General features: G+C 38.2%; 2 protein-coding genes across 10 annotated transcripts in view; one reads left to right on the top strand and one right to left on the bottom strand.

Annotated features, from left to right (window-relative positions):
- Positions 1-16,829, bottom strand: part of CDC40 (cell division cycle 40) — a 48,940-nt gene extending 32,111 nt beyond the window's left edge. Inside the window, exons 1-2 of the mRNA XM_004422208.3 lie at positions 16,621-16,829; positions 2,305-2,391 (exon numbers count right to left, since the gene is read on the bottom strand). Of these exons, the coding sequence (XP_004422265.1) occupies positions 2,305-2,391; positions 16,621-16,809 (276 nt within the window). The 5' untranslated portion in view covers positions 16,810-16,829. The remainder of the gene's footprint in view (positions 1-2,304; positions 2,392-16,620) is intronic.
- Positions 16,830-17,320: 491 nt separating this feature from the next.
- The window catches only part of WASF1 (WASP family member 1), a 68,106-nt gene continuing 59,078 nt past the window's right edge, over positions 17,321-26,348 (top strand). For 5 of the 9 annotated variants that reach the window (XM_004422207.3, XM_087443991.1, XM_087443992.1 and 2 more), the window contains exon 1: positions 17,477-17,806. The gene's annotated coding sequence lies outside the window, so the exon portion shown is untranslated. The other 4 variants (XM_087443998.1, XM_087443994.1, XM_087443996.1 and 1 more) reach the window with 4 other exon arrangements.

Raw genomic sequence — 26,348 nt, 5'->3', positions numbered from 1 at the left:
CTGTTCTCCCCTACTGATAATGATAAAACATTCCTGTTCTTCAGCTCTTTTATGACTTGGCTTATGCTGTTCCCTTCTGCCTGGAATTTTTCCTCATAAAAGCCTACCCAGCCATCAATGCCAATAATATTAACATAAATATCAATAAGGGCTACCATTTATTATATGCTTACTCTGTGCCAGAGAGCTTCCTAAGCATATCACACATTATCTCATTTATCCTTATGACTCAGTAAAGCAGAAATTACCTTCATTTTACCTATAAGAAAACTAAAATAACCCAAGGTCACACAAGAGCTAATAAGTAGTCTATTTAACCTCAAATCTCATGTTCTTAAACTGGACTGTATTGCTCATTTCAAATACTACTATTTTCCTAGAACTTTTTCTTATCTTTACAACCAGATGCAATCTCTCCTTAAACTTGAATAGTACTTTAGAGGCATTAAAGGAAATAGTCTGCTCTCTATCTTTTTAAAAAATACACTTAGTATAGCATCTCTGGTAAACACCAGCTTGAGGAAAGGGATTATATCTTGTTTCTAACATGGATTCTCAAAATATGGGAACCTGAATTTCATCTAGCAAAGTTCCTGGTAACGTCTTTCTAGACTTTTCCAAGTTACACAGATCCAAGTCATAAAATTCTCAGTTAATAATTTGTTGTATCACAGACAATTCATTTGGCAACCAGGAAAAATTGTAATTTTTCTTCACTTTTTAGTCTCATCACTTTTTTGTTAAATTGCTGACCACAAGCATCGAAGTGTTCCTAACATGAACTAGTTCATATATGTAATGTGAGGCTTCCTAACATGGGGAAAAAAAGAACAAAACATTAAAGGCTTGATAATCCCACAAAGATGGTGATAGGCCTACTGCCTTGTCAATAGCACCAGAAAGATTTTTGATCTTTTAAATTTTTCTTGAAAGTTTTGAAACTAATTACACAGCAATATATTAGATATGCATAGGATCTAAAAATTTAAGAAAAACAGATCTCATAGAAAATATACTGACACAGGAATGATTCACACTGCACTACTTTCAAATTTTCTTATTTTCTGGATTCAGTGGCTCTATCTTATTGAAGTGTTTTCATTAAAAAAAAATCATGAAGTATATATATATATAACATACCACATCTCTTCAATGTGCTGGCTAAAATAGTCCCAAGGGATAAAAGACAGCCTATTGTTTGACAGGCTAGAAGGATTTAAGAAATAATGGAATAAAATTAAAAATGTGTCACAGTCTCAGAGGATGATAATGAGATTTTTACTTACTGTTCACCCAGAGAACAGCCAGAGCCCTGTCTAGACACTAACACACACTGGCTGTGCTACACATTTCAATTGCCATATTTTAAGTGACTACGGAAACCTGAGCAGGCAAACAACATGAAATAGTTTTATGATTCTGATACATCAAAAAACAAACAATGACAATATGCTAAAAAATGAAAAACATTAAAAAGTACTTCTTTCTCCACCAAGATGCAGCTCCCCCTCATCTCCATCTAATGCTCTTAAAGATCCCGCTACTGAAGCCTTATTTTTTTTTTTCTTACAGTGACCATTTTCTGGCATCTCTATTTTGGCAATCAAGGATTCTTTTCTTTTTTTAAAAAGCAAAACATTTAGAAATTTAATCTTTTCTATAAAGACTTTCTTAAATGGACAATTTTCACTGTCTGTGTTTTTTTTCCTTCTTTATCTTTTGTAATGTTTCCATTGCCATTTAACATCAAAAGATGTCTTACTCAGAGCAGGCAATGAACACTGCGACCACTTTCAAGCACTGACCACGTCAGTACGGCACCTTTTTTTAGTGTTCAGCACAGCAGCTTCTGTAACTAGATGATTCATAATACACTATACATTGATGACGCTAATAAACCAAAATTTTTTTCCCTTATGGTTAATTTGTAATACTCCTTTATCAACACTGAGAGGAAGATGTTAATTAGGTTCACATCTAAGAATCAGATATTTTAAGATTTCCTTTTTCAAAAGACATAGTTCTATGCTATCAGATAGTTGTATGTAGGTAGATAAACAGCTAGTGAATTTTTAAAATATTGTCACAGGAGCATACTATTTAAACTTTTGGAGGATAAAAGAATATATTTTCTGTTTTTTTAATTGAGATATAATTGACATATAACAGCATATATTTTCTAAAAGTTTAAATAGCATACTTTTGTGAGAAAACTTTGAAAAATTCACCAACTGTTTATCTACCTATGTATAATTTAAATACTTTAACAAAAGGCAGAATCTTAAATATAGTATGTTTTCTTACCTCAGGAGCAAACATGGTCTCATAGGTAGGATTATACTGAACCTCTTTGACAGCAGGATCAAGGTGAACTCCAGTCTCCAAATCTTCCTAAAAGAAAACCAAATGAACATTAAAGATCTGACAAGAAATTATTTTATTTTAGGAACTACATTAAGGTCACACTAGCCATTTTAACACCAATTTAATGACTATTACACTAGCGCCATATGATTAATAATTCTAATAATCAAAGACTAATAAAAGTAATGTATATGGTTACAGAAGTTAGAATGCATAGCAAAAATTTTTTCCTTTCAAAATACCGACTTTATCCCATCTGAACAAATCACAAATTTCTAAATAAGTTAACACTACTCAAAGCCTTAAATTAAGAGAGTCCTATTCTTCTTGCTTATTAACTCAAAAGACCTGATCTTCTGGTCCCAAATTCAGGAGAAGCACTCCTTTGCTATTCAGCAAACCTTACTAGATATGTATCCAGAGGGTACCCGGTTAGGGACTGTGGAGGAAACAAAAGGAAGTGGCAGCGCCCGAACCTTCGAAATCTGAAGTCTTATAATCTACGTCAATGTTTCAACCTTCCTAAATTCATCCCCCAGTGTAATGAACATAAAAATCTCATCTCCACTAGAGAATCACTGATAGGCTATCTTCTGTGTAGCTCCACCACTTACAAATATAACAATTCCCCAATTGGCTTCTCTAGCCTGAACCTCTCCCTGGAACTCTGGAGACTTATATGTCTATGCTTCAACTTGACATCTTTTCTCCCAAGATGTCTAACAGATGTCTCAAATTTAATATATCCAAAAGGGAACTTCTGGGCTCCCCTTCCCCAATGACTCCTTCCAGTCTTCTCTATCTAAGTTAATTCCAATTCCATCCTTATATTTGCTCAGGTGAATATTCCCAGAGTTATCCTTGACTCCTCTTTTTTTCCCATTGTATATCCAATCCATCAGCAAATCCTCTAGCTTCTATACACATCCAGAGTTCAACCACTTCTCAAGTCCTCTCTTCCTAACACCTCAGTCTAACTTACCATCTGGCATCTGGATTATTGTAATAGCCTCTTAACTGGTCTCCCTGCTTCTGGCCTTGCCCACCCACAGCCTCACTCCACACAGGAGCCAGTGCGATTCCTTTAAAATGTTAGATTATGTTACTCCTTTGCTCTAAACCCTCTGATAGCTTCCCACTTGGAGTAAAAGCCAGATAAAGGCTTAAAAGACTCATTATTAGTTGTTCTCAAGAAGAAAGTATGGTTCCCTAGGGTGGCTTTACAGGGCATTTTTGTCTTCCTGTATTGTCCTGCCTGAGTATTTACATATTAAAAACATGTTATTCATACATATTTAATTTACATATTAAACATGCTATAAATACCTTTCCTTTAATTTTATTAGGGCATTCAAGTTACATTTTGAAATTTTTAAGGAAGCTATATACCATCTATGAATTATATTTCAATAAAGCTGAAATCACAAAATTGCTGTTATAAAATGAGGAAGTCGAATCTAATTGGTTCAGGATTTAACCCTCCATCATCTGCCTTCTGCACCCCCCAACCTCCATCTTCATCTAGCCCTGGGCCTGTGCTCACTTACTGCAGCCTCATTGGCTCATTTACTATTCCTGGAATTCATCAAAGGACAATCCTGCCTTAGGGTCTCTGTACTTACTGTTCCCTCTTCTTGGAATGTTCTTTCTCTGGATATTCACATGATTGTTCTCTCTTCTTTCAGGTCTCTGCTCAGTTTTTCTACTTTCCCCTTACCTTGCTTTATTTATCTCCATTATATTCATCATCATCTGACATATATATTATCTACCTCCCTCTACTAAAATATAAGCTATATATGTTGCATTTTGTATACACAAATGTGTTCTCAACCCCTAGAACTATTCCTATCCTATCACCATATTTATTCTGTTGGCCTCTTGCTGATGGCTGGATATATCCGTCAACATAACGCAAAGACAATGTAAAGTAACATTGCAAATTTTACAAAACAGGTGGGACATCATGACGTTGACAGTGATGTTGGAGAAAAAGCAATGCCAGTGACAAATGAAGATCCTTTAGAATTAGACCAGCTAATGACCAAAGACCAGAAAATTGACAAGAAAAATAATAACACAGACACAACTTATTGTTCCAAAATTTTAGCACTTTTAAAACACCCTTCACCAAAGCAGACAACTTAGTTTCTTTACTTCTCAAAGATAGAATCCTTCAGGTATGACTCCCTTAACTTCCTTCCTCTCTAGTTTCAAAATTGTCCATATCTTTAATTTATCTCATCCTTCTCATTTAATTTCCACCGCCAATTTTTATCTGCAGCCTCGACCACACTTCTGGCCTCTGGATCCACATATTTAACTGCCAACTGAACTTCATTATATGGAGGTTCCACAGCATCAAACACTTTGCTATGTCCAAACAGAAGGTTTCATCCCCCATGACTACATTTTCACTCACTAACAAATCAGGGACTCAGTCTTCCTGATTCCACCTTGGAATTATTTCTCTGGCAACCCTACTCCCACCTTCCCTTCACATCCCAGCCACTACTGTCCTACTTCAGGCTTCATCATATCTTACCTGCTCTATTATAATACCTCCTTATGTGGTTTAATATAGCCCCACTTTTACCATATTAGACTAATTGCTGATTTTAAAAATATCAAGCACTTTCATGCTTTCCATACCACTGGCAATGTTACTATCTATGCATATCCGTTTACTATCTGATAATCCGTTATCTTCTTATCTTCCCTGATACCTTGCCTCCTCCTGGCTCAAGAAAACTGCTTTTTTGTCCACAGTCCTACGGAATGTTGTACCTAACTCCTTATAGCAACAGTAATAGTACGTTATTTGTTGCACATGACTTTTAACTACATTTTATATTCTCACTGCCTAGTAAAATGCAGGGCATTCAGTGCATGTTCAATAGATATTTGTTAAGTTAAGTCAAATCAATAGAGCAATTAAAAGAGGAAGAAGGCTGACCAAAGATCACTGAATTTGGCAATTATGTCACAAAAAAACCTTCGCCAGAGTGATTTTGGTAGTGGCGTGGAGTATGGAAAGCCAGTTGCAAGGGGCAGAGGTATAACTGAGGATTTAGAAAACCAAGACAGTAATAATTTTTACTCTTTCAAGACATTTGGCTATAAAGAAGAAGAAATGGGATGCCAGTCTGAAGGGTTTTCAGTGTAAAATTAAGTCTGTTTTTTTCCATCCTTAAGAAGACTAAGCCAAAGATTTAGTCAACCATAAGCTACAAGAAAGGATCGAGTAGGAAGAAACACATGAAAAGAATGAGGGGATAATCAAAGGTATGGTTATCATGGAAGAGGTGGGAGGGGAGAGAACCCAGGACACAGTTGGAAGATCAGCCTCTGAAAGAGGAGAGGTCTCTCTGAGCTGAAATAGAGATGATAAAGACAAGAATGGGTGACAGGCGAGAGATGTTTGGAGCGGGTGGGAGATGCTGGGAGTCACAGTTGATCTTTTTATTTTCTTTGTGTAGTTAGGAGCGTAAGCATCTTCACAAAGCAAGTATGGTAACTTCATTTATTTTTTTTATTTTATTTTTTTTTAAATTTTTTGTTTATTGCAGTAACATTGGTTTATAACATTGTAAAAATTTCAGGTGTACATCATTGTACTTCTATTTCTGCATAGATTACATCATGTTCACCACCAAAATACTAATTACAACCCATCACCACACACATGTACCCAATTATCCCTTTCACCCTCCTCCCTCCCCCCTTCCCCTCTGGTAACCACCAATCCAATCTCTGTCCCTATGTGTTTGTTTATTGTTGTTATTATCTACTACTTAATGAAGGAAATCATACGGTATTTGACCTTCTCCCTCTGACTTATTTCACTTTGCATCATGCCCTCAATGTCCATCCATGTTGTCACAAATGGCTGGATTTCATCGTTTCTTATGGCTGAGTAGTATTCCATTGTGTATATATACCACAGCTTTTTTATCCATTCGTCCTTTGATGGGCACTTAGGTTGCTTCCAAGTCTTGGCTATTGTGAATAAGGCTGCAATGAACACAGGGGTGCATGTACCTTTGCAAATTGGTGTTTTCAAGTTCTTTGGATAAATACCCAACAGTGGAATAGCTGGATCATATGGTAGTTCTATCGTTGATTTTTTGAGGAATCTCCATACTGTTTTCCATAGTGGCTGCACCAGTTTGCACTCCCACCAGCAGTGTATGAGAGTTCCCTTCTCTCCACAACCTCTCCAACACATGTTGTTTCCTGTCTTGTTAATTATAGCCATTCTGACGGGCGTGAGGTGATATCTCATTGTAGTTTTGATTTGCATTTCCCTGATAGTTAGTGATTTTGAACATCTTTTCATGTGTCTGTTGGCCATCTGTATATCTTCTTTGGAGAAATGTCTGTTCAGGTCTTTTGCCCATTTTTTAATTGGGTTGGTAGTTTTTTTGTTGTTGAGATGCATGAGTTCTTTATATATTTTGGAGATTAAGCCCTTATCAGATGTATGGTTTGCAAATATCTTCTCCCAATTGTTAGGTTGTCTTTTCGTTTTGTTGATGGTTTCCTTTGCTGTGCAGAAGCTTTTAGTTTGATGTAGTCCCATTTGTTTATTTTTTCTATTGTTTCTCTTGCCCGGTCAGATGTGGTGTTTGAAAAGATGTTGCTAAGACTGATGTCGAAGAGCGTACTGCCTATGTTTTCTTCTAGAACTTTCACAGTTTCAGGTCTTACATTCAAGTCTTTAATCCATTTGGAGTTAATTTTTGTGTATGGTGTAAGGTAAGACGCTACTTTCATTTTTGCATATGGCTATCCAGTTTACCCAACATCATTTGTTGAAGAGACTTTCTTTTCCCCATTGTATGTTCTTGGCTCCTTTGTCAAAGATTAGCTGTCCATAGATGTGTGGGTTTATTTCTGGGCTTTCGATTCTATTCCATTGATCTGTGTGTCTGTTTTTGTGCCAGTACCATGCTGTTTTGGTTACTATAGCTTTGTAGTATATTTTGAAATCAGGGAGTGTGATACCTCCAGCTTTGTTCTTTTTTCTCAGGATTCCTTTAGCTATTCGGGGTCTTTTGTTGTTCCATATAAATTTTAGGATTCTTTGTTCTATTTCTGTGAAAAATGTTGTTGGAACTTTGATAGGGATTGCATTGAATCTATAGATGGCTTTAGGAAGTATGGACATCTTAACTATGTTAATTCTTCCAATAGTATGGTAACTTCAGATTGATTTATTCATTCAAGAAATATTGACTGGATGCCTACTACGTGCCAGGCACTGTTCTAGGCCCACAGAAATAGACAAAACTCCCTGCCGTTGTGGAGCTTATAGTCTAGTGGTGGAGACAGACAATAACCAATATAATAAATTAGTGATTTATAGAGTTTGCTAGAAGAGGGTAAGCGCTATGAACAAAAATATTTAACAACATTAGTTGCCAAGACCAGGGTAGATACATTATTTATTATCCTTACAACACCTCTGTGAGGTATTAGCAAGATTAAGTCACTTACTCCAAGATACTAATAGAATAAATGAGAAGGGGAAGAATTTAAAGTAACCATAATGAAGGATATTAAAAGAGACCCCATTAGCAAAAAACAAAAAAATTGCTGGCAAAGTATCAGTCAGGATTTTTAGTTGCAAGCAAATGAAAGCCTCCCACACTGATTAAACAGTGTTGAATCCTTTTGAGTTTCTTTTAGCATTGCTGAGAAGGGTGGAGAATCAGCTTGGGGAAACAGGCAGAAACAAAGGGTGAGTATACAGATGGAATCACAATTCAAAATCAATCAAATCACAGAACCAGCCAGTGAGGACAATAGTTCACCATCTCCGAACACCATTACTAAACTCCTGTGGCTGCACTGGATGCTGCTGTTGAAACTACTGGCCCGAGAAACTAGATACTGTTGGCCACCACTGCCACTTCAAAATATTTCCTTGCTTCTTTATGGATTAGCTTTAGATTACAATTTAGGTGGGTACACTTGTCTAGCTGAGCACAAGTGACAATCCTGAGCCTCAGCTGACAGGGAGCTGGGAGAATGAAAATCTGGGTTTTCAGCTTCTGATGGTAGGGGGCAGGGAGGGATGTTCTTCCTTCACATTAAGACTCTTAGGGAAAAGGCTTCAAATGCTGGGCCACCTAAAAGATGACACATATATATTACCCTAGAATGCACACTATAATCTTCATTGATTAGAAATAATATCTTGCCTAGGGCTCAGTCGCAAAACCCAGTACCATAAAGTTAAAAGGTTACATACAAATTTGCTTAAACTGCATAAAAACTAAATTATATGCTTTTCTCTCCTTCTACTCCTAGCTATAAACTGCTTAAAATAACAAGAAGCTTAGCCACATTCATACCTCCCCAATGGATTTTACAGAATACAGTTGCTAGAACCACTTTATAATATGGCTTGCCAGATCTTTCTGATTAAGGGTGTTTTAAATATTCTAAATTTGAACTATTTTGAACAGAGTATCATAAGACACCAAGTTTTAAACGCAAAGTACAATTTCAAAAGAATCACTCTTTATATAAGCAACAGTAGCAACTAATAAAAAATACAAATAGGTCCCAGTCTAGCTCCTGCTAAAATTCTAGAACAAACTGAACAACCCTCCAGAAAATGAAAGGTTATTAATTTTACATTTAATTAGAAAAACTTGGACAATACCACAACCTTGTTTTAATACTCACGAGAGAGGAGTTCAATAACAATTAGGTATGCAATTGAAATTACCACAGAATTACAAAGGATTTCTATTCAGTTTTAATTATCCATAAAAACGAAAGTGCAGTAAATGAAGGGCATCCTATGGGTCAAATAAGTTTAAAAAGTTTGCCTTTTGTTGATTCAAAAAATTTGAGAGTAAAACTAAATAATATTTACTTTTTAGTCCTTTTCACAATTCTTAGTGTTGTACAAATAAGAAAACAGATGTGAAAGCACTTTGTAAACTATAAAACAGAACACAAATATTAATCATTATTATAAACTATTTATCAATCCGTGGTATAGTTTTTTTTCCCCAGAAAGTAGAAATGAACGAACTTCCTAAAATGGGAGTCTAGGTGGATGAGATAAAAGATTAGACATTCATGTAAAGATATCCTTTGAGTGTGGCCCTTAACAAATGCAGAGGAAAACGGTGATCCATTTGAAACTCACAAGTATGAGACAGGCTGCCCAAGAAGAGGGAACTTAAAAATATGCTCAAAATCACAGACAGAATTTTCATTTTACTTAAGTTGGCTATGCTAAAGTAGAGAATACGTTGGGGAAAAGTAACATAGTCACTGAGCTGAGTAAGAGAAAGCCAGGTCTGCTTTTATTTTTTTAACTTTAGAGTCAATTAATAAGCAACTCTTGCAACCCAGTAGGGCTCATTACATGATTTCCAAAGTGCCAAATCTGACAATGTTGCATTAAAATAAATTTTTGTGTGTGTGTGTGTGTGTGTGAGTGTGAGTGTGAGGAAGATTAGCTCTGAGCTGAGCTAACATCCGATGCCAATCCTCCTCTTTTTTGCTGAGGAAGACTGGCCCTAAGCTAACATCCGTGCCCATCTTTCTCTACTTTATACGGGACACCGCCACAGCATGGCCTGACAAGCGGTGCATCGGTGTGGGCCCGGGATCTGAACCTGTGAACCCCGGGCCGCTGAAGCAGAGCACGCACACTTAACCACTGCGCCACCAGGCCGGCCCCTATAATAAATTTTTAACCAGAAAGTACTCAATCATTGTCATATATTAACGAACACAAATATGTTTAATTGGAATTCTAGAATAAGAGAAAAGACAACAGGACCAAAGCAGTCTGTGAAGAGATAAGAACTAAGAACTTTCCAGAAATGTTGAAAGATCTATACTCCAAACCAATCAAATCACAATTAAAGAAACCTAACAAATTCTGAGCAGGACAAATAAAAAGAAATCTACCCCTGTGTATCCCATAATGAATAAAGAATGAAGCTACACCCCAAATAAAAGGGGGTGGGGGTAAAGTGTCTTAAAAACAGTCAAAAGAAAGAAGGAAAACAGCTACACTGACAGCTGACTTATCAGTAACAATGATAATCAGAAGATAGTAGAATACTTTATTTTAAATATGCCGAGAGAAAATAATTGTCAGCTAAGCAAACTAAACCCAGTGAAAATATTCAAGAAAGAGGATTAAATAAAAACAGTTTAAAGACAAACTAAAACTGAAAGCAGCTGCCACCAGTTAACCATCACTAAAGGACGTTCTCAAGTATGCACTACAGCAGAAAGAAAGCAATCTTGAATAAGAGATGCAAGAATCAGCATCATTCACCACCATCTTGTGAGGTTTAAATATATATAAAAAACAGAGGACAATTATAGCTAAAGTAGGGGTGGGAGATGTCAATAAAATTGAAGTGTTCTAAGGTTCTTGCACTGTTCAGTAAGAGGCAAAGATATTGATTAATTCAGACATGTTTCAATTTCTAGGGGGAACTACTTAACAGAAACTGAGGGTATAATTTATAAATGAGCACAGGAAAAGAATAGAATGATAAAAAAATAATCAATCCAAAAGAATGGATGCCTAGCATACCAACTTTCTGTCTTTCTTTTCTACTGCACGTATTTAAGACTATACTTAAAAAAAAAAAAAAGGAATGCCATGGCTGCACGTCACAAGTTCTGATGAAAATTACTTTCCTTATTGTTCACTTCAAAATATTTTCTATTACGTTTCTTTATTTTGGCCCATGGGTTACTGAGAAGTACAATTTCATAGTTTTCAAAAGTGGGAATTTTATAGTTATCTTTTTGTGACTGATTAGCTTAGATGCACTGTGGTCAGAGAACATGATAACATGATTTAAAATTTATTGAGACTTACTTTATGGCCTAGTATAGAGGCTGGCAAACTGTAGTTTGTGGACCAAATCTAGCCCACGTCTGTTTTTGTACCAACAAGCTAAGAGTGGTAGTTACATTTTAAATGGTGTGTTTAAAAAACACAGACAGACAGACGGAAAGATGATGTGACAAAGACTGTATGTGGCCAGCAGTCTAAAATATTTACTATCTGGGCCTGTAACGAAGTTTGCCAATCCCTGGCCTAGTATATGGTCAGTTTTTAAAAAAATGTTTTAGTAGTGCTTGAAAACAATATTTTGCATTGAGTGCTATATTCTTTATACCTTTTATTTTTTTAAATTTTTTGTTTATTGCAGTAACATTGGTTTATAACATTGTAAAAATTTCAGGTGTACATCATTATACTTCTATTTCTGCATAGATTACATTATGTTCACCACCAAAATACTAATTACAACCCATCACCACACACATGTACCGAATTATCCCTTTGTACCCTTTAGATAGAGTTTGCTAATTTGGTTATTTAAATTTTCTGTATCATTACTGATATTTTTTGCTTCTTCTATCAATTATTGAGAGAGGTATATTAAAATCTCCGACTGTGATTGTAGACTTGATAATTTCTCTTTGCAATTCTATCAATTTTTGCTTAAATATTTTGAGCTTCATTATTAGGTGCATACGAATTTAAAATTGTTATGTACCTCTTTGTGAACTGAACATTGTATCATTATGAAGTGACCCTTTTTCTGTTTTAAAGTCTATTTTATTGATCTTAATACAGTGGCTTTGCCACTGTGGCTTTGCCACTCTCCCCTCCCACAACCAGTGCCACATTCTTTTGCTTAGAATTTGCCTATTATATTCTTTTTCCATCTTTCTATTTTTGATTTTTCTGGAGATCTTAGCAAGCATGGCAAGGCAAGAAAAAAATAAAAGAAATAAAGGTTGAAAGAAAGAAAAAAAATACTGTCATATTTGCAGCTAATATGACTATGTAAGGAGTAAGATCAGTTAGAAAATTAAAGAACCAGAGAAAATAATGCTATTTATTAATATAACAGCATAAAATTAAGATGCACCTAGAAATACCTACAACAAAACTGTATAAAATATTGATGGAGAAACTTACAAACTTTGGAAGAAATTAAAAACCTAAAAAAGACCTAAATGAATGAATACATGTAACACTGTGTCCAAACTACTGAATCTATGATTCAATGCAATCTTCAAACAAAGTCCCACCTGGGTGTTAGTAGTATTTTACAAGTTAATTCTAAACTGTATATAGAATTACAGGGGCCAAGAATAGCCAAGATATTCTTGAACAACAACAACAAAAAGAGGGGAGAGGGAAGAGCCCTACTAAAGATCAAAGCATATTACTAAAAATGTCCACCCCATACACAAAAATTAATTCCATGTGGATTTATGACTGACATGTAAAAAGCAAAGACATAGTGCTTTCAAAAGATAAAATGGGAGAATATTTTTATGATTTTGGGATAAGAAAGGATTTCTCAAACAAAAAACAGGAACCACAATCCGTAAAAGAATAGTTCGATAAGTCTAGACTAAATAAACAACTTCTGTTTATCAAGACAGTGAAGAGAGTGAGAAGACAAGCCACAAACTGGAAAAGATATTTGCAATACACATAGTTGACAGTATCCAGTTATATAAAGATCTACAAATCAAAAGGAAAAAGATAACCCACCAGTTACACTAATAAAAAAAAAAAAATCAAATCACCAATAACATATATGAAAAGATGCTCAGTCTCATTAGCGTTCAGGGAAATGGATTAAAAACATTGCATAAGTTTATTCTCTGCCAAAATGCTTGCTATGAGTCACAATGCAATTAGTCACATACAGACAGACGTTATCTGCATGCTTCACATCTCCTCCCTTGGTCATTTTTCCACCATTACATTTACTATGTGTAAGCTTTTTTTTTTTTCTTTTTGGCATATAAGCAGGTTTTGGTTCACAAACTAGCGGTGATCAACGTCCCTTACTCTCTCATCATAGAACCTAGATCACTGGGGGGTCTAGCCCCAGCTCTGCTTCTAATGGACCTCCAGGACCTTATGCAACCTCTCCTTCTGGAGTACCTTACTTATAACTTGAAGTAATTGAACTAACTGAGTTCTAAAGACATTCCCCACCCCTACCCAGTCAACGTACACTGATTCTCTATGTACATGCCGTTTCAAGACTTTTTCACTCACTCTTTCATTCGTTCTCTCACCAAATATATTTTCCTTAATCTTGTACTAGGCTTTGGAGACATGAAAAGGAATAGACACAAGAATTTCTGGTCCCCAAGGTCTCTCAACAGTCCAGGGGAAAGAAAAAAAGTAACAAATGACAGCAATGTGGCAAGTGCTAGAAGGGAGGTGTGAAAAGGGGGTTAAGGCAGACAGAGGAGGAAAGTGAGACTGGGGACAGCAGAGGTTTTTTTGGGGGATAGAGGGGTAGTGGGGCAAGGGATTCCCAGGCAGAGAGACTAGTATGGGCAAAATCTTGAGAGGAAAAAAAGAAAATAAGGCTTTTGGGGGTTTGTAGAGAGTTCAGCATGAAAGAATGTCAGGCCTGACCTGTTACATAAGGAACTTAGAAATTACCCAGGAGGCAACATAGTGTCTTTGGGCAGGGAATCGATATGATAACACTGGAAACGAGAAAGATCACTCCGGGTGCACTGTGAAGGAAAGAACAGGGTATGGAATGGGGAGACAAGAAAGGAGGAAGCAGAAAGACGAGTTAGAAGGTTATTATACTTGTCTTGAAGAGAAATGGTAAGGATCTGAACTAAATAGTGGCAGCAGAAAAGGAAAGAGAGATTTGATAAATATCACTGTGTCACAATGGACAGGTCCCACTACCTGGAAGTAGAAGTTAAGGGAGGAAGAAAAGTCAAGAATGACCCCTGGGAGAAGTAAGGAAGACAGGAAGTAAGGCTGTGTCAGTGAAAATGGAGAGGAAGGAACTGATTTGAGAGAAATTAATGAAGTAGAAATGTTAGAACCAGCTGAATGACTGGCTTCAGGGGCTGAGGAAGAAGGAAAAGGAAGACCTTTCTGTTTTTGGCTGGACTAATGGGTGGGTTGTGGGATCATTAATCAAATGGGAAAAACAGGTGAAGTGGATTTTGAGGGAAAGAAAATGTGTTAATTTTTCAGCACACTGGATTGGAGGTGCCTGAGCACCAGCCTGGGACAGAAGTTTAATAGTTCCGGAGCTGGCAAGGAGTTTAGAACTGGGAATAACAAGGACAGTGTGCCTGGCACTGTTCTAAGTGCTTAACATGCTTTATGACAAGTCCTTAACTCCATGAGATAGGTACCACTGTTACCCCTACTTTACAGATGAGAAAACAGGCACAGAGCACTTAGGTAACTCATCCAAGGTCACCATTTGGGTAAGTGCTGGAGGCAGGATTTGAATCCCGGCAGTCTTGAGTCCAGAGCCTGGGATGTGAGGGCGATCTGGCTGCAACATCTGTCAGCCCACTGATCGCCAGGGTTGATTCGGCTCATCTGGCTGGCTCCCTCACCGCTCCATGTGCATCCCTCCCGAAGCTGCACGCTCGGTGGAAGAGGACGACCTTCCCCGACAGAGGAGGACTGTTCTTTGGTCAAGGGTATACGAGTAGCTGCGCTCCCCTGCGAGAACCTCCAAACAAGCTCTCAAGGTCCAGAGCCTGTGTGAACCACCTCACAGCGTTCACCTGTGAGTCATCAGAAGCACAGACTGAGGCTGAAGGCATGGAGAGTATGAGGGGTGCAGAGGGGACTCAGGACAGTGTCCCAGGAAACACCAATATTGAAAGCGAGGGAAGAAGAACAGGGGATCAGAAGACTGAGGACGGCCCCTTGGAAGCCAAAGGGAGAGAAAGTTTCAAGAAACAACTATTTAATGGCATCATTTGATGCAGATATTCAAGTGAGACGGCAGAACTTGACACCTGGAAGGCCAGTGACATTACTCAGGGAGAGTAAGTAGTCTCCCATGAGGCTTGGGCCAGGCTGCATGGATTGAGGAGAAAATGAGATGAAGTGAGAGAGCTCCAAAAAGCTGAGCTGTGACAAAAATGAAGACTCAGGAGGTTGCTGGAGGGATGTAAGTTTGGAGAGTTTGTTCTGTTATAAAGATAGAAGGATTCTAATCATTCTTTCTTACCAGATGCCCTTTAGTAAAAAGTAAAATTCATAAATAGTTCACTAAAAACCTGTAGATGACTTAAGTTGTAACACTAGTCTTGGGCCTATACTACCAATTGGTGGATGCTCTCATGGGGCTCTAGACACACCAAACTTTCCTTAGTTCTTCAAACACATCAGGCTCTTTGCCATCTCAAGGCTTGCTGCCTCCTTTGCCTGGAAACTCTTGCTTTAGTTTGCACATGGCCGGCTGCTTCTTGTTCTTTAAAGCCTCTTTTTCAGAGAGCATGTTCCTGACAAACCTACAGAAGTCATACTACTACCTCATTCTCTATAACCGTACTCTGTTGTTTTCCTTCCCAGTACTCAGCGCAACCACTTTATTTTCTCATATTTTACTGGCTGCCTCTTCCAGTAGAATGTATGCATCATGACGGCAAAGATATCTGGCTTGTGGGCCTCTGTGACTTCAGCTCTTAGAGCAGTTTCTGGCAACTAACATGTGTTCAATAAATACTTGTTAAATGAACTATATAATCCAATTTCTCCCTCTATCACCTTCCTCAACTGGGATCATGCAGTTTCTTGATTCCAAGGCCCTTTTCTTACTTATTATGTATGTATTGACTTATCTATCACAAGAGTTAACTTATTAGACACCAGGCTCTGTGCTATATATAAGCTTTATTTGTATGATTTCACTTAATTTCCACAATATCCTCTCATAGAGATAGGTGCTTTTAAAATTATCTCCATTGTACAGGTGAGGAAACAGAGGAACCGGTATAACTTGCCCAAGTTCACACAAGTGGTGGAGCCGGGATCAGAATCCAGTTCTGAGTTCAAAATCAAAACAAAGCCAGGCCACTGCTCACTTAAGGGAGCGCACATACTCTAGCTTGGGAAGTCCTGATCTAGCTTTATTTATGTTCTGAGATTACACTTGTTCTATCCACACCACACCCCAATCCATAAATTCGAATTTCACCCCCTCTTCCCACTTGCTTTCTGACGGCGGGAGGCAAGAGAAGGGAGCAGTGGACGGCTGTCCTGAACTTCCAATTCTCAGCTTCTCCGGAGGAAGATGCCCGTAGAAAGGAGAAGTGAACCAAGAGTTAGCAACTTATTTCACAGCACTAAGGAAGAGATAACCCAGGGTCTAACAACTGACTGCCGGATTCCGGGGCAGAAGCCGACAGTTCCCGCACCGCATCAGCGGCCGAAGCGCTTACCTTAACTGCCACCTCCGGAGCTGAGTCCACCGCCACCGCCAGAGAGGGCTTGGCCGAAGGAGATTTAGACAAGTGCATGAGGGAGTCGGCGGCTGGCAGCGGACACCGTCCGCCCTCACTGTCCGAGTCTGATTCGGACCCTGAACCCGAACCATAGGAAGCTGCCAGAGCTGCAATCGCAGCCGACATGACGGCAACAGATCCTCTGCGGAGACCAGGCCCCGGCGGAAGAAGAAGGCTCCCAGGTCCTGGCCGGTTGCCACGAAGCACATTATTTACTTCCTTACAAGTCATTTATAACATTTCTAAACAACCAGTTAATTAGCATTAGAATAAGTAAAACATAACTGAGAATTTGGAAACACTTATCTAGGGAAATAGAGAGAATTATAATAGCTTGTAACTTTCAGGACCTAGTTGGCTAGATTAAAGACTACGAGTCCCGAAATACCTCGAGGCCATACACTCCCGGCGTGCAGCGCGGTGGGAAGTGAGAGAGGCATTATGGGAAGTGTAGTTTGGAGCGAGGGGGAGGGGCAGAGAGGACAGTCCTGCCTTTGACCCCGCCCCTGAATGGATGGTTCATTCAATTGGCTATCATCTTCCCTCATTCCCTGACCAAGCACTGTTCTCTCCGTCCCCCTCCCCCAAACTGAGGATTGGGCAATACCACAAAGCCTCAGGAAAAGGGGGGAAGAGCGATATTCCTCCCCACGGATTGGTGAGTGGGCGGAGGCTGAGTTTCGCACCGCGGTTGCACCTGGGCCCTGGGGGCTGAAGAGGAAAGCGAGAATCTTCAGTTGGAAGACCCTGACTGGCGGGGAATAGCTCCTGGTGGGAAAGATGGGAGGTTAGGTGGCGAGAGTCCAGCAGTTCCCCCTGCTTCAGGCGCGGGTCCCCGCGCCCGGTTGTGGAGCGTCGCTCGCGGGGAGGGGGCGGTGGGGGGCGGCGGCAGCGCGCGGTGTTGTTCGCTCGCGCGTCGAGCACACGGTGGGTCCGGCGACCGACGGGTGCCGCAGGCGGCGTTCCTCGTGGCCGGGTGCCTCGGCCGCTGCCCGGAGCGGGTCCCACTCCGGAGCCTGACGTTCCTGGAGGCTCTAGGTGGAGTCCCGGGAGGTGAGGGGGACCGGCGGCCGCCGCCGAAGCATGAAGAAGGGGTAAGGCAAGAGCCACCCAGGATCTCACGGTGAGCGCGAGTCCCTCAGGAATGTGTTCGGGGGGAGAGGTGATGGGAGGAACTCCCTCCCTAGCCGGGGCGGAGAGGGGTGCGTGCGGAGCTCCGGTCCGGCGGAGCGGGCGGGCATGGGCGCGCCTCCCCCGCCGCGGCCCCCGCCCCCATTCGCAGGTGCCGGAGCTCCGGCCGCCCACCCGCGCGCCGGGCTGGGAGCCGAGGAGACGCCGTCCGGCGGGCGTGCCCGGTCTGGGTTGCGGGGACCGCCCGAGGCTGCTGGAGGCGGGGGACTGCGGGTCTCACCTGAGGTGCCCCGCCTGAGCGGCTCCGGGGGGCTGCAGCACCGGGCGGCCGAGCCCCGGCTCGGTGCTGCCGGCTGGGGCGTTTGCGTGTGTGCGCCGCGCGTCCGCGTCCTCGGACATAACGGTCCAGCGAGTCCGGGGATCCCTTTTTTCGCTCGAAGAGGAGGCGAAGCGCGGCGGTCGCCTCCAATGCCTGTTAATGGGGGTGGGGGTACCTCGGGCAGAGTTAGGGAGCCGCGCGCTCGGCTCCGATGTCGGCCGGACTCGCCCATTGTGCCACCGAGATAATTATTCAACTATGCAGCATCCATTGCACCTTTCCCATTTTTCTTCTCCCCTTGCTACAGCGTGCCCCCTAGCTTCGGTCCTCTGACGCCTTCTCTTGCACTTGCGGGTGATGAACTGGAATAATGATGAAAAGAAGGCACATCTGAACATTCTCAGCCTGTCCTATAGCCGACTAATTAACTAATCCGCAGCTAGACTAGATACTTTAATACGACTCAGTCTAATCCTTTCCTTTTCTCTATAAGGTGTGTCTTGGATTATGTTTTAGTTTTTTCTCCGGTGTTAGATTCACGTATTAACTAAGTCTTATTTCTGTCTGGTAATGGATGTAATTTAATTGATTTATTGGTTATTCAACGCGTCTCATGTTCTTAAATTTAATTTGAGTGGTAGGTAACTTTCGTTTTTCTCATCATCGATAGCACCATATCATAATTACAAATGCAATCTCGGTTTTTGAACTCTCAGGAACAGTTTTTCCATTATGCTCTAAGTTTCTGTTAGGAAAAGTATTTTTATTTATATCGAAGATTTGAATAAAGTACTTGATGTAAAATTTCTGAAGTTTTGAATAAGAAAAGTTTTGCGTTTCTTCATTTTTCAGTCACAGAATGTTTGGTTGCTAATCATAGGCTTCAGTTGAGCGAAAGGAAGCATTTAATATTTAAGATGGGGTTTTAACTACCATAACGAGCATTCTCTAGTTTATCTAAATTTTGTTTTTTTTCACTTCTTTACTTTGCACTATCATGTATTTAATTACTGTTGCAAATTTTTTTCTCATTTTTCTAAGTTCTGCCTACAAGGAAGGGTAGGCTCCAATTTTGCATGATCTACCTGAAAGATGAAATATTTTTTGAAAACGGAAGAAACAACTGTTGGTTACTTATTATGTTGAAAACTGTTTACATCTCATTATTTAAAAATAAATGATTCACTACCGGAAAGAAGTGTTTTCCTTTTCTTTTCATAATCCTCCCTTTCCAGCTTTTCTTGTTTAAGCTCGTTGCCATAACCCTCTTGATAGAATGGAAATGCACATAGGCATTGCAGAGGCAGTTGTTTTAAGGTACGGTAATTGTTTTATGGCACTTGGAAGTGGCGCACATATAATATAACTTGATGGTGTAGAATCAGTTGCTTGGTTAGGAAATGACCTTGCAATTTACAAAATGGACACCTTTGTGCCTTGGTTTCCTTATATGTAAATGGAGATAATACCCATTTATACCATTAAATAGTATGCATAAATTCAGTAAAGATGTTTTCAGAATGCTTTTAAAGAAAATTTAAATATTTTAGCTGATGAATGTTGAAAATATTTCATTGTAAAATACAATGAAAAAATGTTATTAGGATTTTCCGGGGCATGTTAGAATGGCTGATTTACATAGAATTTTGCTTTGGAGACATATGGCTCTAAATTGAAGAATGTTTCTCATCCATCAATGGTTTTTAATAATTGCAAATTTAGTAGGTATTATAGTTAATACCTATATGTAGTTATAAATATAGGTAGAGTTAATATTGATGAAAAAAGTTATGAGTTGGTAATAAACAAGTAGAATATTGAATTAAGTTTGTGAAAAATAAGATCTTCAGAAAACATTATAGCCTTTTTCATTGAAAAATTTGCAGATGACACAATCCAAAATACATAGGTGTCATCATTTGTAAGGTATGATATGGACCTACTTTGTTTATTATTCAGGTTTGTAAATAACCATATATTCAGAGATAATGTATTAATATTGTATAATACTATATTTAATTATACAGTTTGCTTTATTTTCAGAATAATTTAAGGTATCATTTCCAAGTGCTTGATTTTCATTATCACAGTAGATAGTAGCTTTTGATTTACTTATTGGAGGATTAACTCAGTTAATTTTCATAGCAAAAACTGCTGTTAAAATATTAGACTATTAGAACTTTTACCAAAACAGTGCTTTTGGTTGCTTTGTGGGGAAACTTCATATAGATGATGAGACTATTGAAATGTCTTTAAAATTACTATTGTATAGTTTCTTTTTTTGAGAGTTAATTTGATTACATTTTTTTAATGTTTTCTTAAGTGACCGACTAAAATTCAACTGGCATTATCACTTTGGTAAATATAGTTAACTCGAGGCTTTTCCAAGTTCCTTGAGGATGGCAACTGACCTGATGCTCATCAATTCCAAGTTACTAGCATAGTGTTTAGCAAATAGTAGGAGCTCAATTTTTTTTGTTGGACAAATAAAATGAGTGAGTGAAGAATATCTATTGATTTAATGTACTGAGTAGAAATTTTTAAAAATAGATTTATCAAACATTAATTTTAATTAGTGAAACATATAGCTTTATCTCAAGAGAAAAAAGAAACATGTATTTGGAGGTTTGAACTTCATTTACCTGTTCAGATATAATTCCTTTACCCACACACTTTTCAAACTAGCACTAGATACTGTATAATGTATACATTGTCAGCCTTTCATTTATGAAATAATTTTCTTACCTCTGACAGCTCACATCATGAAAATGTACATTAAAGTTTTTTTGTTTTTCCTAAACTAGATGAGTATAGAAATGTTTGATTCTTTTCGACTTACTTTCGTTTTCTACTGAAATATTAATAAAAAGATGTGTGTAAATCATATACTGTGCTAAATGTGCCTGAATACCGAATTTTAAAAGTAACCCCTGAGGTGGAGCTTTTTATAAAATGAAGATTTTTATGAAATGTGTTTTTAGTTTATCATATTCAGTTTATAATTTTGAGTCTTTGTGTATTGGTAGTTCATAACTTAGAATGGGATTGATTATACTTTAAAAACTTGTAAAATGGTTTAGAACTTGGAACTTAGTTTCTCAGAAACAATATGCTTGGTGGTTAGATTCGCAGACAGCCCACCAAATTTAACCCATAATATACCTAAATTAGAGGATTCTGCTAATAATACTAGAGAATTATAAAATTATATTAATAATAGTATAAATGTTATATTGAAAATACCTATAATACTATGCACAACAGTCTTTCTTTCTATGGGAAAATCAATCCAGAATCTACCTTGAAATACTGGAAATACATTTCTCTTGTGTTAGACATGACAATATTATTAGGAACTTGTCTTCATACCCACTGGACATGAAGAGGAGGATCTTCTTTAGTTCAGTGAGTGTTGCAGCCTTACGTCATCTGGGGCAAGAGGTCAGAGAAGGAGAGAAATTGGAAGGAGCTAGAGTCATCTGTGTAACATTGGGCAAGTCATTTTGCCTCTCAAGGTCTTTGGTTTTCTCATTTGTAAAGTGAGAAGGTTGAAGTAGATGACCTCTGAGTTTCCTTTTACTTACAAATAAAATTCAAAGGCACTTCGAAGCTCAGTGTAACCCCCTTTTTTTTTCTGAGAGTTCATTTTCCCTTTCTAGTATTACTGCCTATCAGTATACTGCCTAGTATACTTCCTATCAGGGAATTTCTCCTTTCTGGATCCACCCCTGAAAAGATTATAGTCTTAATCTTTTTCTCACATGCCTATTCTTGGAAGCAAGACTTTTTAAGTTTTTAAAGGAGTTTTCTTGTTATGGTGATTGTTTTGTTTTGTTTGTTTTTATTTTTATCCTTTTTTTTTTTTTCCAACTTCCAGCACCACCAAGAAACAGAATTAAGATGATTTCTTTTGTTTTCCTCTTTTCAGTTTTTTGCTGACAGCCTATAAGTAAAATCAAGGTAGATTTTATTTATACTTTCGAGAAAGATCATACATATCCAGTGACTCTCAGAGAAATTTTTTTATAAGGAAAAATGTTGGAACTAAGATTGTGCAATGGTGTATGAAGGTAAAGAAATGGAATATGACCTGGGGATAGGGTTGGCAGATAATGTGTGGGGTATCTTGTATTTTTATTTGCTCAATCTGGCAGCCTTACCTTGCATGCTGTGGAACTTTGGGTATGGCAGGAATATGGGCATGGTGGGGTTGGAGGCAGAGTGAGAAAGTGAGTTTATGAGCTCCTTGAGGACAGGGACAGTTTTATTATTGTTTTGGTTGATTGATTTGTTTTGCCTTGCTTCATTTTTGTGTTTCCAGTATTTGTTCTTATAGTTTAAGCTAAACGGATATTTGTTTGGATACAATTACTACAGACTAGCAGGTAAGTAATTCTCTTAGGAAGGTGAAAACATCAGGATGCTGTAAGAAAAGGGGTCATGAAAACAGCTATGTTTGTCATATATATTGGAGTATTTTGTAGGTTTTTAATTAACTCCTTACTTGGAGGTTAATATTCAAGAATAATAGGTAACATGGTATCCTAAGAGGAAAAGAAGTAACATTGCATGCTTGCTATATGTGCAAGTCACTGTATAGGTACTGTAAAATTTATTATCTTATTGAATTGGTATCATAGTCCTATGAAGATTTTATGGGAGAAGGGGGTTAACTAAATTAAACAAGTTGCTTATTCTCCTCAGCAGAAGCACAGGTTCTCTGGGAACTACTTGCTCTTCCCAGTAAGTTACTGCTGGAGCAGACATTTTAATAACTTGATAACAGTAATTCTGCCTGCCTGCTACCCTCCCCCTCCTCTGCAGTTGGTCCATCTAGTGGTGATTACCCCCGTCCCATGCTAAGCTGTTATTCATTCAGCACATAATTATTGAGGGTCAGCTAGGTGCTAGAAGGATACAATGGGGAGCCACACAGATCTCTTCTCTTGGAGTTAACAGATTCTAAAAGACACACATTTATAATTAGAAATTGTGGTGAGTGTTATAAAGGAAGAGAATGGGGAGCCTAAGTTAACCTTGGGAATCAGGGAGGGCTTCTTTGAGGAAAGATTAGTAGAAGTTAACTAGAAGAAAAAGGGAGAGAGTGCAAGCAATACGTGTAAAACACTTTTGAGGTGGGCAAGAGCTTGGTAGGTTCAAGGAACTAAAAAAAAGGCCAGAGTGGATAAAGCTCAACTCTATGGCGACCAAGAGGGATTGTGGCTTGATATGAGGCTGAGGGAGGTGAACAGGAGCCAGACCATTGTAGGCCCACATTAGTCTTGGTTCAATGAGGGTTATGGATTTTAGTGTATTGGGGAAGGCCATGAAGGATTTTAATCAGGTTAATGACTGGATCAAATCTGTCTTCTAAAAAGATCACTCTGGCTTGGAGGGAGCCTGGGAGATCAATCATAATTCTGCCCATTTCTGTAGTTTATCGGTCCAGTTCTAGATACCTGGTGCTAAGCCAGGCCGCTCAGAGCTTTTCTTGGATGCTAAGTGCCCAGAGGGTTGAATAATTTGTTTGCTCTCCAGTGGCTGAAGCTATAAGATATAAAACTCAGAAGCTTAATGGCCTTGTTTCTAGCCATGTGAACTAGATAAGCAGGGGCATCTGGAAGAAAGAGCAAGAAGAGAAGAGGCACAAAAAGAGTCCTGACTGTATTCAAATGTCTTTGTCCATGGTCCTGAGATTGGGTTCCACGCGACACCCTAGTATCTTTGTAATAAGTTGTCTTTTTTGCATAAACTAGTTGAAATTGTATTTCTGGTACTTGGCAACCAACCAACCGAGTCTTCTCATAGATTAAGTAATTTGTAGATGGTCACATGGCTAATAAAAATGATAGAGGTGGAACTTGAACACAGATATCAGTATCCCATATTTTCTTACTACCCTATGCTACCAAGATACCACTTCTTGAACGGTTCTAAAGGAATTCTAAGAAGGTGGGTGTTGGGTGTGGTAATACCTATTGGATGATGATGGCAGCAGTGCTTTATTTTGGGTATGTTTGGCAATGGTAGAGCTTCCTGCCATTCTTTCCTCTTGAGTAACAGTTACTCAGGTCTACTCTAATAAGTTAATGTTTCTATATTGACTAACATTTGAAAAGAAAAAGAAAAAGCTTGCATGTCAGGGCATGGGTTAACTTATTTGATTCCTCCACTAAAAAGTATGAAGTCTGTCATGTTTTCACATTATGCTACAAAAGTAAGCTTTTTTGTTTACCACTCTTTAATAAGACATCTGTTGTCCTATATCTGTCTTTTTTTGGGTAAATTTTTGTAACATACATCTACTAGAGATCATGCCAGAGAATTGTGGCAAGGTTAAGCAAAAGGGGAGGAACAGGAGAATCATTTCGTATTTTGGTGAGGGTGAGGACTAGCACTTATTTATTTTAAAAACCAAAATAAAAGCTTTGTGTGATACATCATGATACATGGCTAGAAATTTATCAATTTTGTTGATATTTTCAAAGAACCCTCTTTTGGTTTCATTGATTTTCTCTGTTGATTTCTTGTTTTCAATTTCATTGATTTCTGCTCTAATTTTTTTTTTTACTTCTGCTTGCTTTAGGCTTATATTCCTCTTCTTTCTTTAGTTTTCTAAGGTGGAAGCTGTGATTATTGATTTTAGATCTTCTTTTCTAATATAGGCATTTAGTGCTACAAATTTCCCTCTAAGCACTGCTTTTGATGGATCCCACACATTTTGATAAGTTGTATTTTCATTTACTTCAAAATACTTAAACATTTCTCTTGCAACTTCTTTGACCCATGTGTTATTTAGAAGTGTGGGTGTTTGATCTCCAAATATTTGGGGATTTTCTAGCTCTCTTTCTGCTATCACTTTCTAGTTTAATTCCATTGTGGTCTGAGAGTATACACTGTATAATGTCTCTTCTTTTAAATTTTGGGAGGTGTGTTTAATGGCCCAGATGTGGTCTATCTTGGTAGATGGTCCATGTGAGCTTGAGAAGAATGTTCTGCTGCTGTTGGGTGAAGTACTACATAAATGTCAGTTAGATCCAGTTCATTGATGGTGTTGTTCAGTTCAACCCTATCCTTACTAATTTTCTGCCTGTTGTGTCTGTGAATTACTGATAGAGGGGTGTTGAAGTCACTAACTATAATAGTGAATTTGTCTATTTCTCTTTGCAGTTCTATCAGATTTTGCCTGACATATTTTGGTACCTTGTTGTTAGGAGTATATGCATTAAGGATTGTTATGTCTTCTTGGAGAATTTACCCTTTATCATTATGTAATGCTTTTCTTTATCCCTGAAAAATTCCCCTGCTCAGAAGTCTGTTTTCTTTGAAATTAATAGAACTACTCCTGCTTTTTTTTTAATTAGTGTTAGCATGGTATTTCTTTCTTCATCCCTTTACTTTTAATTTACCTGTGTCTTTATATTTAAAGTGGGTTTCTTGTAGACAACGTATAGTTGGCTCTTTCTGTCTTTTTTTTAATCCACTCTGACATTCTCTCTCTTTTAATTGGTATATTTGATCCATTCACATTTAAAGTGGTTATTGATGTAGTTGGATTAATATCTACCATGTTTGTAACTGTTTTGTATTCATTACACTTGTTCTTTGTTTCTCTTTTTAAAAAAAATTTCTCCCTTTTTCAGCCTTTTATGGCTTTGATTGAGCATTTTATATGGTTCCATTTTTCTTTCCTCTCTTAGCATATCAGTTATACTTCTTTTTAAAATGTTTTTCGGTGGTTGCCCTAGAGTTTGTGATATACATTTACAACTAATTGAAGTCCACTTTCAAATAACACTATGCTGCTTCACAGGTAGTTCAGGTACCTTATAACAGAGAATTCCCAGTTCCTCCTTTCTGTCCCTTATAACAAACATTGAGGCCATTCATTTCACTTATCCGTATGCTATAATCACCCAATACTTAGTGGCTATTATTACTTTGAACAAACAGGTATCTATTAGAATCAGAGAGGAATAAAAAAAGATTTTACTTTACCTTCATTTATTCATCCTCTCTAGCTCTTCCTTTATATAGATCTGAGTTTCTGACCTATATCATTTTCTTACTGATCTACTGGTGACAGATTCCCTCAGTTTTTATTTTTCTGAGAGTGTCTTTATTTCTCCTTCACTTTTGAAGGATAATTTCTCTGACTTCAAAATTCTAAGTTGGTGATTTTTTTCTTTCAATGCTTTAAATATTTCACTCTGCT

The sequence above is a fragment of the Ceratotherium simum genome, chromosome 19 (assembly GCF_057802395.1).
Source record: "Ceratotherium simum simum isolate JZ-2026a chromosome 19, ASM5780239v1, whole genome shotgun sequence".
In the NCBI taxonomy this organism is placed as follows: domain Eukaryota; kingdom Metazoa; phylum Chordata; class Mammalia; order Perissodactyla; family Rhinocerotidae; genus Ceratotherium; species Ceratotherium simum.
The sequence above is the reverse complement of the archived record's forward strand: the minus strand, read 5'-3'. Positions and strand labels throughout refer to the sequence as shown.